Source organism: Neocloeon triangulifer, unplaced genomic scaffold (genome assembly GCF_031216515.1).
Source record: "Neocloeon triangulifer isolate White Clay Creek 2 clone unplaced genomic scaffold, ASM3121651v1 ptg000017l, whole genome shotgun sequence".
Lineage (NCBI taxonomy): Eukaryota > Metazoa > Arthropoda > Insecta > Ephemeroptera > Baetidae > Neocloeon > Neocloeon triangulifer.
This window is the reverse complement of record NW_026775559.1, coordinates 1104863-1117583: the sequence shown is the minus strand read 5'-3', so window position 1 is coordinate 1117583 and position 12721 is coordinate 1104863. Positions and strand designations below refer to the sequence as shown.

Here is a 12721-nt window from a genome sequence, read left to right as displayed (position 1 = left end):
TGCGCCTCTCTCAGGGAGCACACAATCGATGATTGCTTGTGCCGAGTCGGGCGTATGGATATGAGACGCGATCGAGATTGCGATCACAAATTTATTTCCGTGTCCCATTATCTTTTTTTGTTGGTTCATCAGGCAGATTATTGACCGTGCAGCCTTTCGCCCGATGCCAGCAAAGCTCTTTTTACCTGCTCTCATAGTCAGAGTCGGTTGCTGGAATTTGAGAAATCGATATACACCAAAGCCGCTGCAGCTTTGCCTGATAAATTTGATGGCACCCATTTCCATTCGCGAGGGAGCGCCTTACAAAATGCTCGTTCCCATCCATCTGCTATGAAAAGCGGCGCCGCTCTTGTCTGCTTGCTTGCTTTAGGATCAAAATTACTGTTTATTTACCCTTTCAGTTGTAATCCTATTACGACGCCATTCCGCAATTATTTAGAGCTTGAGCGACAACAAATCAAGCTTCGCACCATACACAAGTGGGGAGATTTGGGTGATTTTCGTCTTGCTAACGCGAGCCCAAACATTTATCTGGTGTGAAAAAAAATGCATAAATGTTGAGCGCGATATTTATGGATTGGTCGGATTTTTTTTTCAAAGCACCGCGGCTTTGTTTTGCTTTCACACTCGGCCTGTTTACGTGTGTCACAAAGCACCGGTAAGAGTCCGTCAATGTTTACACGCGCGCTAACATGAATGGCGTTTGATTGAGAGGAAATCATTCGGAAGCAATCAAACAAAGCACACACACCATAATGTAAATAATCGTATATTTATGGCTCCAGTTCCGCACTTGACTCGTTGTTATTTAAAACTTTTATCTGAAAAAGCTGACTTTCACTTTATGCTATTGTGAAATTTAAATCGCCATTCAGTTGTTAAAGCATTGTCAATACCAGGAAAAATGGTTTTTATCTAAAAAATAAAATAAAATTTATATCTTATCAAAGGCCAAAAAGTACCGTCAACGTAGAAAGTTAATTTTAAAGGTTCTCCGCAAGTAGTAACTTTCTACAAAAACTAATTATTTTTTTAACAAAAAAATTTAAAAAGAGTTATAATTTTAATTGAATTGTAGCTATATTAATTAAATTTTTCCATTCTTCAACAAAATTCTAACATAATCTTGATTTAAATTGGCAATTAGTTTTTTTCTTTTTAAAAATTCCTAACAAATTTCCACCTCATTCTCGTTAGGGGGAAAGAAGTAAGAAGTTTTCTCCAGAAGTTCCGGTGCACTGCGAATTTCCGCCGTGTAATGAGTAGATTCCCTACTGGAGAGATTTGCCGATCGACTTTCAAACTCGGCTGCCAACCGCAGCGAGGCAAAAAGTAACTTCTGAAACTCGTGCAACTTTAAAACTCGTGAAAGAAGTAAAACTGCACGAGTTTACTCCGAGAGAAGATTTTCTCTCCAGGGCGTTTGAGCTTTTCACTGGAGTCTCAAATTTATAATGAGCAACCATTTCCCATTCATTTTTCACCCTTGGAATAATGACGGGAAAAAAACCCAGTTTAACCTCGACCCCAATATTGCTGGTAAGGCTTGGGAATTGTAAAATTTGGAATGAGTTTCCGATAATTCTGGGAGGCCCGAAATTGCAAACATTAAAAACGCACAACAGGGGACTTTGCGTGCTGTAAGCGAGGCTGGTTATTAAAAAAGTACACTCGTATCGGAAACTGCTGCACGGCTGGAGAGCGCACAGTCGACCGCACATGCCCTTTTTTCTGCCGTCGATATACGTATGTAAAATTTCTGCTTTTCATCAGTTTTAAAAAAATGAAACCGATTCGCAAAGCTCACGTCAGTCGAGCGCAAAAAGCTCTGGTGATCGCTTTTGCAAAGCTGGAGCAATTTTTATATTGTTCAAACCACTCGCTTTGATATAAAATAAATGGCGAAAAATACGCCAGAATTGCGTCCCGCAATATTTATACTTGGGATCAAAATACAAATTTCAATTTGTGTGTCAGACTCGGCAGGCACTTTATCCGCCTGCTGGCAGCAATCGAATGGAATTCCGGGAAAATACACATCCGCCGAAATTGGGCGCCGACGAAAAGAAAAACATCGTTGCAAAAATGTTCATCATATATTTTCTTTCCAAGACCCCCACCCGCGAGCTGCACTGCATACGTATATTTACGGGGTGGTAATATTATTTTCATCCCCGCAACGCGTTTCTCGGGGAGCGCGTGTTCGAGACGAAAACAGCGAGGGCGCCGAGAAAGCGAGCGAGCGAGATTGCCATATGGAAATCGATTTTGGCGATTTCCTTTTATTCCGTGATGGGCTCTCCGCACACTTCCACATATTTATTGCCCCCGCTGAATATTATTATAAGAAAAATAACATTCCAACTGGCAAAGTAAGCATGACAGGGGCTATCGGCTCTGGGCCGTTAACCGAAAGAATATAAGCAGTGGCGTGTTTCGGTAATGAGAGAGCGCCTTTATTTGGAGAGAGCCGATTGGTCGTAACATGTCCCCAATTGGAGCGGATCATCATAATTGCTCTCATATTTGATGCAAATGGGCGGTTTTATGGACAAGCCTTTCTTTGCCGGATTGAAAAAAAAACTGCTGCTTATGAGGAATGTTTTTGAAGTAAAACGCATCAGTTGCTATTTAATTTTTAATTTTTTTTGAGATTTTTTTACCTTTGAAAGACAAAAATGTAATTGTGAATTAAATGGCTCAGTTAATGAATCATCCTTATAAATTTTGATTTTTCCAGATTTTTTACCTAGATATTAACATTAATTGAGGTATTTCAGAAATTTCTAAACATATTGCATTGCTTTCGGTAGAAACTTATGGGATAGGAAATAATAAAAAAAAAATCTTCAAAACATCATCTGTTAGAGATGATGCAAAAAATTGATTTAGGTAGACTTTAAATTTAATTAATTTACTTTTATGGAAATGTAAAAGTAAACAGATATTTTAGTTTAGTTTACCAAGAATGAATCGCTTTATTTAATTTTATTTCTATTGGGCTCTATTGAAGGGGCGGTTAAGGAAAACACCTGCATGGTTAAACTATCACTATCGTCCCCTGTGAAATTTACAAAAGTTTATAGCCGTTTCAACGCACCCTTGGGTATAGTGAAAGTTGCGAACCAACTTTCTCATCATAATCGGGACGCCCCACTTCAAAAACATACCTTGTTAGCGTGCCAAGTTTCAATAGAGGCGTTGAAATGAATCCAAAATTTACTTTTCTGACCTGTCTTGAGCATCTCAAAAGTTCCCCACTGAAAATTACGAACCACTTTCTTTCATTCTGACCATTGTCTGTTTAAAACTCGCGTGACTGATAAACTAATTTTCTCCTCGACACCAGTGAAACTGAGACGTTCTCAAAAATTTGACTGCACTGGGGAGAGATTTTGAAGTTTTTAAAAAATAAACAAAAAGTTTTCAAACTGTAATTACTTTTAATTTCCGCTTGATAAAAAAGTTGATGCTGTCTTATTCCCATAAGCCAGTTTAAAAAGTCAATTTCAAGCTCAAACAATAATCCGCCCCCGGGTGAGACTCTAAAAAAATGAAGCTTTTGAACACAAGCAAAGTTTCTTTCCGACGAGTAAGAAAGAGGGTAGATATCTTTCTTTCCTTTGTTGTGGGAACTCCACACGCTGCGAATTATTGCAAATTCGGCTCTCTTGTCGAGAGCAATCGAAAGAATGAAAGAGGAAGAAAATCCCTTTGTTTCTCGATAGCGCGAGAGATTTCCAAAGCAAATCGAAGAGCCCTGCCTCCCTCCGCCGGTCAGCAAACATGCTTTGGCGTGCTAAAAACAGAAAGGAAAAGGCGTTCGCCGGCGCGAAAGAAGAAATCTGTGCACAATAAAAGCCATTATCGGCGAGCCGGGGACTCGCGAACGGAGGCGCCGCGTGTCACGGCCGTGGCTGGCGTCGCCCCTGAAATGTGTGCCGAAGGGTGCGTGGCATTTGAATGAGCGCGAAATATGGCGCACGCTGTGCCGGCGTCCGTCGCATTGTTATTCCGAGGGCGCGCGTCACACAGGACATCTCATTCGGAGCCTCCTATAACGGCGCGCGCGAGATCGATAGAGGTAGCTGGGCCTTGGTGCCGTCTCTACATCTCCCATTGCTGCTGCTGTGTTGGTTGCATACCCGCCGCCACCCCTTCCTTCACTCACTCATAAATCCTTTCCCTCTTGCTTGCACCGGGCAGACCGATCATTGCCGGCAATATTTATGGCACATGTGCCAGAAATTTGTGCAATTCATGGTCGAGTTTTACTACAGCTTCCGCAATATCTTCGCCCGCCTCCGCGCCGCGCGCTAACCAGATAAATAAATTTATTCATCCCCTGCCAACGGCAAACTGTTGTTGTTCGCCGCCACCGCTTAATCGACGCGAAAGATTTTTCGCCGGAAATTTGCATTCTGCTGCAGCGAAAGGGCGGAGGTCAAACTCTCGTTTCTTTCTCGTCTCGCAGCTTTTTTGCTTTCGCCTGACGGATTTTTTCCTTTGGTCCTTTCCCTCCTCTCGCTCGCTCGCTCGCGCTCTACGGGGTTCGAGGTTTTTTTTTTTAATTATTCACGCGTGCTCGTTAAAATGCGCTACATTAAAATGTGGCGCACAAAGAGCGCCGTGGAATTTCGCTGCTTTCAGCGAGTGTGCGGCACGTGTACGTGATTTTTCGTGCCTCAGTAAACAGCCAAAGATAAATTAATTCTGGTCCTCAACCACGCCAGACCACGCGACGAAAAATTCTGCAGCCAGTATACGACTGCTAACGTTTAATGCACGCTAAATTAGGCAGAATGGCTATATAAAATTAGATTTATCTGCAAAAGCGACGCTCTCGTTCCGAGCGAATGGCCCACTTATGGAGATTCACCATTTTTGTACGGATTTTGAAATCTTCCGCTCGCTTTAAAACGCGCCCAACTTGGAAAATTAACGCCTCGATTTTGCTGAATGGGACACACGTTTAGCTCTAAATTTATGGTCTGAAAAATTCCGTTCGTTCCGAAATAAATCACAGTCTCATTTGAATAATAAATAATATGCAAAATTCTGATTTATTTATTCAGTTGCATTAAATTAAATTTTCTTGTGATTCCGAATACAACAAGAAATTCAGTATAGAAATAACAAACTCTTTGAACCCATTCGAACCTTTTTATGGTTTGTGATGTAGTTGCTATTTAATATTTTTGTTATTTTCAAACAAATTGATAAAAAAAAAATGCTTTTGCTAAATTTTTGATTGGGTGGTAGTTTATAAAAGGTCAAGAATTTTTTTCCAAGCATTATTAAATCTGCGAGTGTTGCCAATTTTATGAAAAATCTCCGCATAAAAGCTATTCCAAGAATTTCAATTTGCACACTTGGCGGAAGTTTGCTGATTAAATCGAGTTTCTCTTCCATCTCGACGGTTAAAGTTGTAAAAAAACCGTGGTATTTGTTTATTTTCATTTACATTAAAAAATCACACGCTAGAGTCTGCAATGTTTACGGGCAGCAAATAAGGAAGCGCGGCGCCAAATGAGCTGATACAAAATTAGATTTTTCCGTCAAAGGGATGAAATTTTAGCTCTTCCTCAAACACCCGTCCGTCTGCAGTTTCTCTCGCGTCGACGGCGAAGGCAGCCAACGGGAGCTGTTTAAACGCGTGACCTTAATTTGATTTCTCTCGACTTGTGCCGCCCCAACATCAGCGCGCACAGCAGCTCAGCACGGACAAGTGGTGTGCGGTGCAGAAAGGGGTGAGGAAGGCGCGCTGGAAATATACACACTCGCACAGGCACCGAGCAAATATAAAAGTGGCTGATTGATTTTTGATCCATCGCCACACGCCAAGCTTTTCATGCGCAAAGGGTGTTGATGTGGTTCCTGTACAATATCGCGCCGATCTAACTTTTTTATATCCTTTGAAAAAAATGACTGAGGATGAGAAAAAAAATTGATTAAAAATTGATAACGAAAAGAAGCGGAAGGCAAATTAGTAAAATTTTATCTTGCTATACACATAAATTTCTTTAAAAATGTTCAAATTCCATAATTAATGTAATTTTATAAAGATTGGGGCAAATTTTTATTGATCAATTCAACTCACATTTAATTAGGCTCACTGCGGTGGATGGGGTCTTTTTTATCTTGGAAGTTAAGCAAAATTTTTGCTTTCGGTGATGCCATTTTGTCCATAAATTCCTATTTTTAATAAATTATTTTCAACAAAATTGAATCTGATTGAATCTAAGCAATATGCATTATTTGTAACATTGCGGACAAAAACAACAACAATAATAATATAATTATGAGATTGATGGGAAAGTTATTTTTAAGGCAATAAATTTTCTGCTTCAATTTCAGTTTCATTTTTTTTACCAAATTAATTGCACAATAGTACAAAAAATTGAGAAATCTTCGCAAGAAAAATGATAGTCTCAAAGGAACCAAGAAAGTTTTATTTTTATTTTAGAAAATTTAAACGATTTTTAATCTTGTCAATTTTTAATAAGAATGATGCAATATTGATAGCTGGGGTGAATGAAAAAAAGTCATTGCTCTGCTACGATTATAGGAAAAATATGTTACACGAAATTAAAAGAAAATTTATGATCAATTGAACAAGTAATTTTTTCTCAAAGTTGAAAGATCATTCAAGCAAATTGTTTTCTTTAATAAATAAATGTAAAATCACGTGGAAAAATAAAACAAAAATAATTGATAGTCAGTATAGTATAAATAATAACTAAACAAATATTTCCTATAAAAAAATTAGAATATTAAAAACCTGATAAAAGTTTTAAGGTGACTTTGTTGAAATGTTTGATAAAAAAAATGCTTACAACAAAAAATCTCTCCTGAAATCTGAATAAAAAAAAGGCTCTAAGCCACATAATTATTCTGCCATCTCAGCAGGTGCGTTCTTATCTGGGCGTAATTTTTCATTCTTAAAACCAAAAGGGGGAGATGGTGATCTTCGGGTGGCGATGAGTGGAGCAGCGTGCAAATGGGGCCGCTTCTGGCCGCTGAGAGACTCGCCTCGGGCGTGCAAGACGTTTGGCTCGTGTCACTCGTGGTGCTCTGCTCGAGGACACGCCGCCCGCCCTCCCGCGCGCCGTTCCATTAGATAACCCACATTTGCAGGCGAGCATTGTCTGTTTGTCTATGGTATTGATCCGCGGCGAGGCAGATTCGAGCCCAGAAGTCCAACTCTATCTCTCTCGAATTGCGCAATTTTCCAGTGGGTGTCTCTCTTTTACTCTCGGCCGCCGGATCAATGACCAATTAGTCATCCCCTAGCTGCTGCGCGGCCACACACACACACACGACAGAGAAGCAGCGGCGTGTACACCGCAAGGTGTAATTTATGTTTCGGGAAAAAACCGAGTGAGACAAACGAGCGAAAAGAGACATTAAATTCAGTGCCAGCTCTGCGGTGCGACAAAAAATGAATAGGGGACTCTTTATCGGCTGCAACAAACGAACGTCGTCTATCTTAGTCACAGCAGCGCGCGCGATTTTGCTTGGCTATCGGTATCAATCGATCCGAAAGGGAGGGTCCGTGGGTGGGTGGAGAGAGAGAGAGAGGTGAGGATTGGGAGAAATTTGTGGCCGTCATCTCTATAAATAGAACGAGCTGGATGATAATTAACACATGGAGTTATGGCTCGATAAAAAAGACGCAAAGAATGGCGATATAAATCTCAATGGAATATATAAAGGGTGTGTGCAGGAAAGACTCTTGAGGCACCGGTCTAATGCAAAGTAAATTAAGTCGTTTGAGTGGCTTAGTTGAAACTTATACAAAAGGGTCTATTGAATTTTTCAATTAAAATTTAGAGTGGTTGTTGAGAGGGAGAAAATGATGACGGAGCTTTTTCTCATTGTAATTAATTTGGACATCAAACGGTAGAAAATTAAATTTTTGACATTGTGAACTAATGACGTCAATCGCGACAAACGCAAAAGATGCGAGGCAAAAATATTTACACTGTAAAAAGGTCCACGCTCAAGGGTGGGCGACAGACTCGACATGACATGCATAAGTTACACTTTGTGTAGCTCATATTTTTTAATTTGAATAAATTGTTTGCTCAATTTCACCAGCATTAATTAAATAGAAAATTTTTATTGAAAAGAGTTTTTTTGAAATAAAATTTTTTTATGGTTGTGTTCAGTATTTTACCCAAGCTATTCAAAATTTACTATTTGATAATATCAAAATTTATAGATGACCGAAGTCAAAATATCCTGTTTAACCCAGATAAATTTTATTATAGGAGTGAAGAAAACGGGCTTTGTAATCGTTGAATATTTGTTTATAATTTTAAAAACAGCTCTATTTAAAAAAAAAAAATTGGTTAATATACAATTTTGTCGATTGAATTTATATAATTCTATTGCTCATTAAATAGGATCGCAGACAGTGACCAAAACTGATAGAGCCGATTGTTTTCTTAAAAATAATTAGCCACGACAAAGCTCGTTTTCTTTTCACTCCATGAACTCCTCAAGACAAATTCTTTATTCAAGTATTTTTGAAAAAAGTTAAATAACGATTCTCATTTATTGAAAGAGGAAATACAGAATAAAATTTTTCTTGATCATCATAATAGAATCTCTGAGGTGTTCATTTATATTTTAAGGTTTGAGATAGAGTTATCCCGGTTTAATAGCCATGATATAAATAAATATAGCAAGCCAGGGAGGATAACAATTTTCCCTATTTAAATTTTATAGTTGTAAAGAAAAAATGCAATCCAGCATGATCATTTAATTTAATTAAAAAAAACTGTTCATGAAGAGAAAAACCGGCTCGTCCTTATTTTTTTTAATTTTATTTTAGGAATTAAATTATAATAATCTTTAGATATTTTTACTTGGTCATTAAAAAGGGTTACAGACTATAAAAGTGGGGAGCGTCTTGTTTTTAAAATTAAAACTAAAACAAGCAGCTTTTTAATTTTTACATCAAGGACAAACCCGTTGTTTTTTATCAGCAATTTTATGTTGATAAATACATTTCGAAGTTTTGTTTATATTAAATATTTTTACAAAATAAAATGAAATTTTTTACAATGCGCAATAAGTAAATAATAGGTAGAGGCAGTCTTTGCTCTGGTCCTGCAGAGGTACTCGTAGCGTCAATTTAAAGTGAAACATTTGTGAGTAAATTTTTAGTCACTTTGTATTCAAATTTTAACAATTCACGGAAAAAAGGACCTGTTAATAAATATATTCAATAGACCTTTCAATTTTTAAGCACGATTAAATATACCTTGTTCATTTTTTTTCAATACACAAACATTTCATTAGCTCTGTTTGTTTGTGTCACTGAACCTTTAATTCTTGTTCCGAATGCTGCTTTTAAAATTTCGCAAATTAATTCCACCCCTAAAGCAAAAAATTTATTCCTGATAAGTAAAATTTAAGTTTTGTTTATATTAATTTTTCTACAAAATAAAATGTAACTTACAATGGGCGGGTGCGTAAATATTAAGGTAGAGGCAGTCTTCGCTCTGGTCCTGCAGGTAGGTGAGCAGCCTGCGGAGGTACTCGTAGCGTCCCTTGGGCATTCTGCGGAGCGCCTCCTGCTCGTCGGCGATGTCCGGCAGCCGCTGCGGACACACGGGACTGAAGCGGTCTGCCATTTTGGTCCCTTTCCACTGGGCGCCGTTGACGGGCGGCATGAACCTGAGATTTCCAACCGGCGGCGACGCGTACGGAATGCCGCGGAAGACCTCAACAGGGCCCAGGTGGCGCCCGTCAAGCTCCCACACAACGCCACGCACGTCGCCGTACTTAGTTCGCACGGTGCGCGTGCTGAGGGTCGAGTGCTTGGGCTCAACAAACGGGTCCACGTCGGCCCCCGCCACCCCCAGCACCACCAACACAGTCCACCACCGCATCATGCGAAATCGCGAACCTAAACACCGCGGCGACACAGTCCCGGACGGAGGAGGCTGCACGCACGTTGCACCACCATCGCGTTTCGCACCCCCGTTCGCCGCTCGCTCGCTCGCCGACTGCTGCCCCGACCACAAAGGGTGCCGCGCCGCGCCAGTAATGATCAAACGCCCTGCAAGTGCGCACGCCCAGCTCTGCTTTCCTCTCTCGCTCTCTCTCTCTCCTTTGCAAAATTGCGCTCTGTATTTTTTATAAGACGCACATCATCGTCGTCGCCACAACCTCTGCAGCAGCTTTTTGAAATAATGCATTATGTGTCGTCGCAGGTCTGCTGCTTCTGCTCCCCCCGATGCAGGCAGGCGCAATTAAAATTTCACTCTCGGCTTCCTTGACCAACAAAAGTTCCATCGTGCAGCCGGTCCCTGCGGAGAGGTGCCTGCGCCACCGGCGCCGACACTACATACACACACGCGCGCCCAGCTCATGCAACTTTGATATTTAATCAGAATACATCCTGCCCGACATGCACCCGACAAAGTCGCGTCTCTCTCACAGGGTGGGTCCCAATGTATGCACGGTTATATCCACAGTGATTCTTGTATGTGTACAATTCTGTGGTCAAGTTTATAATTAACAAAATAAACCGATTTCAATCAATGATGCTAATTTATTAAACCGTGAAACAAACCATTTTTGTTAAAATTCAAGTATTTGCACGGTTTTCTCTTTCTAAAATCGACTTTTAGAATTTCTCCAAGTCAAAGAAAAAAAGATTAAATTTGTAGGAGAATTAATTCACAATGGAATGTAGCTTCATTTTTTTATAAAAAAAATTACCATCTCTCACAGGATAATTTTTTCCTACAAATCAATATTCGATTCGTAGAACCGTTCGTCAATTCACAACGTAAAAAATTAACGATTTCTTATAACACAAGTTGCATTTGCCATTACAAACAATAAGAAATATATCTAAAATTTGTAACAATATGGACAAATAAACAATAATAATGATTCCCTGAAAACTACAATGAAAAGTTACCTTAGTTCGTTTATCAATTTCTTGCCATTTTTTTTTTTTAATTTTTTTTATGTTTTTATTAAAAACCAGAAAATCAACCATAAAAATTTCAGTTTAAATTTTTATAATATTGCTAGATCAGTGGCGAAGGTTTAGAATCAAAGATTGCTTTTCGGAAGGAAAGAATCTTGGAATCCGAGTGGACATTCAAACCGCTGGGAGGTGCGGAGAAATCTGACTCGGCCGGTTTCTACCTTTCCGGCCGGCCATGTCTTTGGCACGCGGCGGATGCCTGGCTTGTCCCCGGTGGCGAGGCAACACACAATCTTGCAAAAGGGCTGTATTCTGGTCAAGGGCATATCATGAGTTCTAGAAAGAAAACATATTTTTTTATAGTTATGCCGATTTGCAGAGTATGCAATCCTACGGTTCTGCTAGACATGGTGCGACATGGTGGCAGCTTTGAAGGGATCAAAGAAAATAGCAGAAAATACAAAATCATCAATCTAAAACATTTTATATTATAATCAATGATAATAATATCACAATAATATAAGGCGGAAAGAAATTACATTTTCTTCCAATATTTTAATTAAAAAAGTGAAGGTAAGAATTTCATTTTCAAATTAAATATAAGTGACATTTACCATATCATTTGTATTTTACATTTCAACTTCATTCAAACTCGGCTGCACAAAATTAGTTCCACGATATTCGGACCAACCCTCTTCGTCGTCTCTCTGTCTGAATTATTCACCGGCTGCATGAATATAAGCGAATTAATTTTATGCACCGTCCGGATTAATTTCTGCAGGCTGCAAACTCGCGGTCGTATCGACTCTCAGCCCCATACTCTAGCTTCAGCTTAGTTTGGTTGGTAATTGCGTTTCGTATACGTGTTGTGTCTAGGCGAGCACCCCATGAAACCGAGGCCGAACTCAACCGCTGCGTATTATGCTCGGCCGGCGGTCGTCCACCAACAAAGTTTAAATTAGGGGTAAATTCGTCTGCTGCTTATACTCATGCAGACCCATGTATTCTCTCGCCTGCGGGCTGCGAAAGAAGGAGTTGTTTCCTCATATATACGCGAATGCGAAACTTCTCAAGTGTAAAATTGCAGTCTTTTTGTGGGTAAAATTACAGGCAAAACAACTTGATTAACTTTGACGAAATTGAGAAATGAGAGTGAAAAGAAAAGTACTGCACTACTTTAGCCGCTCTTTTGCCGCTCAAGTAAAAAGTCGATTTTCCACTGGTGATATAAAAAAACTCTTGGTCTCGCAAATTGCCATTTTCTTGACGAAGGAGGCACTCGTAAACCGGAGTTTTTGCTCGCAAAAAGTTTCTCAGAATTTATTTTGGCGTTTTATACATTTCAATAATACCGGCTTTTCAAGGTGGAAGAAAGCACCACTAAAATTTAACTTCTCGGCCTAAGGGGCACGATTTACAGAATCGACGAAGAGTAAGTTGGTCCTATTATTTTGTCTTTATTGCAAAGAATAAAGTAGCTATTTAGCTGACCAAAAACTAAAATTTTAGGCCATGTCTGTAGTTTTCTTTTTTTTCTATCTTTAGCTAGGATATGATAATAAGCATAATTTATTCATAACTACATAATTATTTAAGTGGATATAATTTTGAAATTTAAAAATAATGTTGATATATCATAAAACTTAATAAAATATAAATGCGCTGAAGATCAAATTCTAATCCAAATAATTTTTATGTATTTATTTGATTTTAATTTGCAGAGGATTTTTTACTTAAAATTATATAACATTAAAAAAAAATTTCTAA

At 39.1% G+C, this 12721-nt stretch overlaps 1 protein-coding gene across 1 annotated transcript in view; it reads right to left on the bottom strand.

Moving 5' to 3' along the window:
* LOC132203086 (neuroligin-4, X-linked-like) overlaps positions 1-10009 on the bottom strand; it is a 57391-nt gene extending 47382 nt beyond the window's left edge. The window contains exon 1 of the mRNA XM_059630548.1: positions 9470-10009. Coding sequence (XP_059486531.1) covers positions 9470-9905 — 436 coding nt within the window. The 5' untranslated portion in view covers positions 9906-10009. The remainder of the gene's footprint in view (positions 1-9469) is intronic.
* Between the last annotated feature and the right edge of the window lie 2712 nt (positions 10010-12721).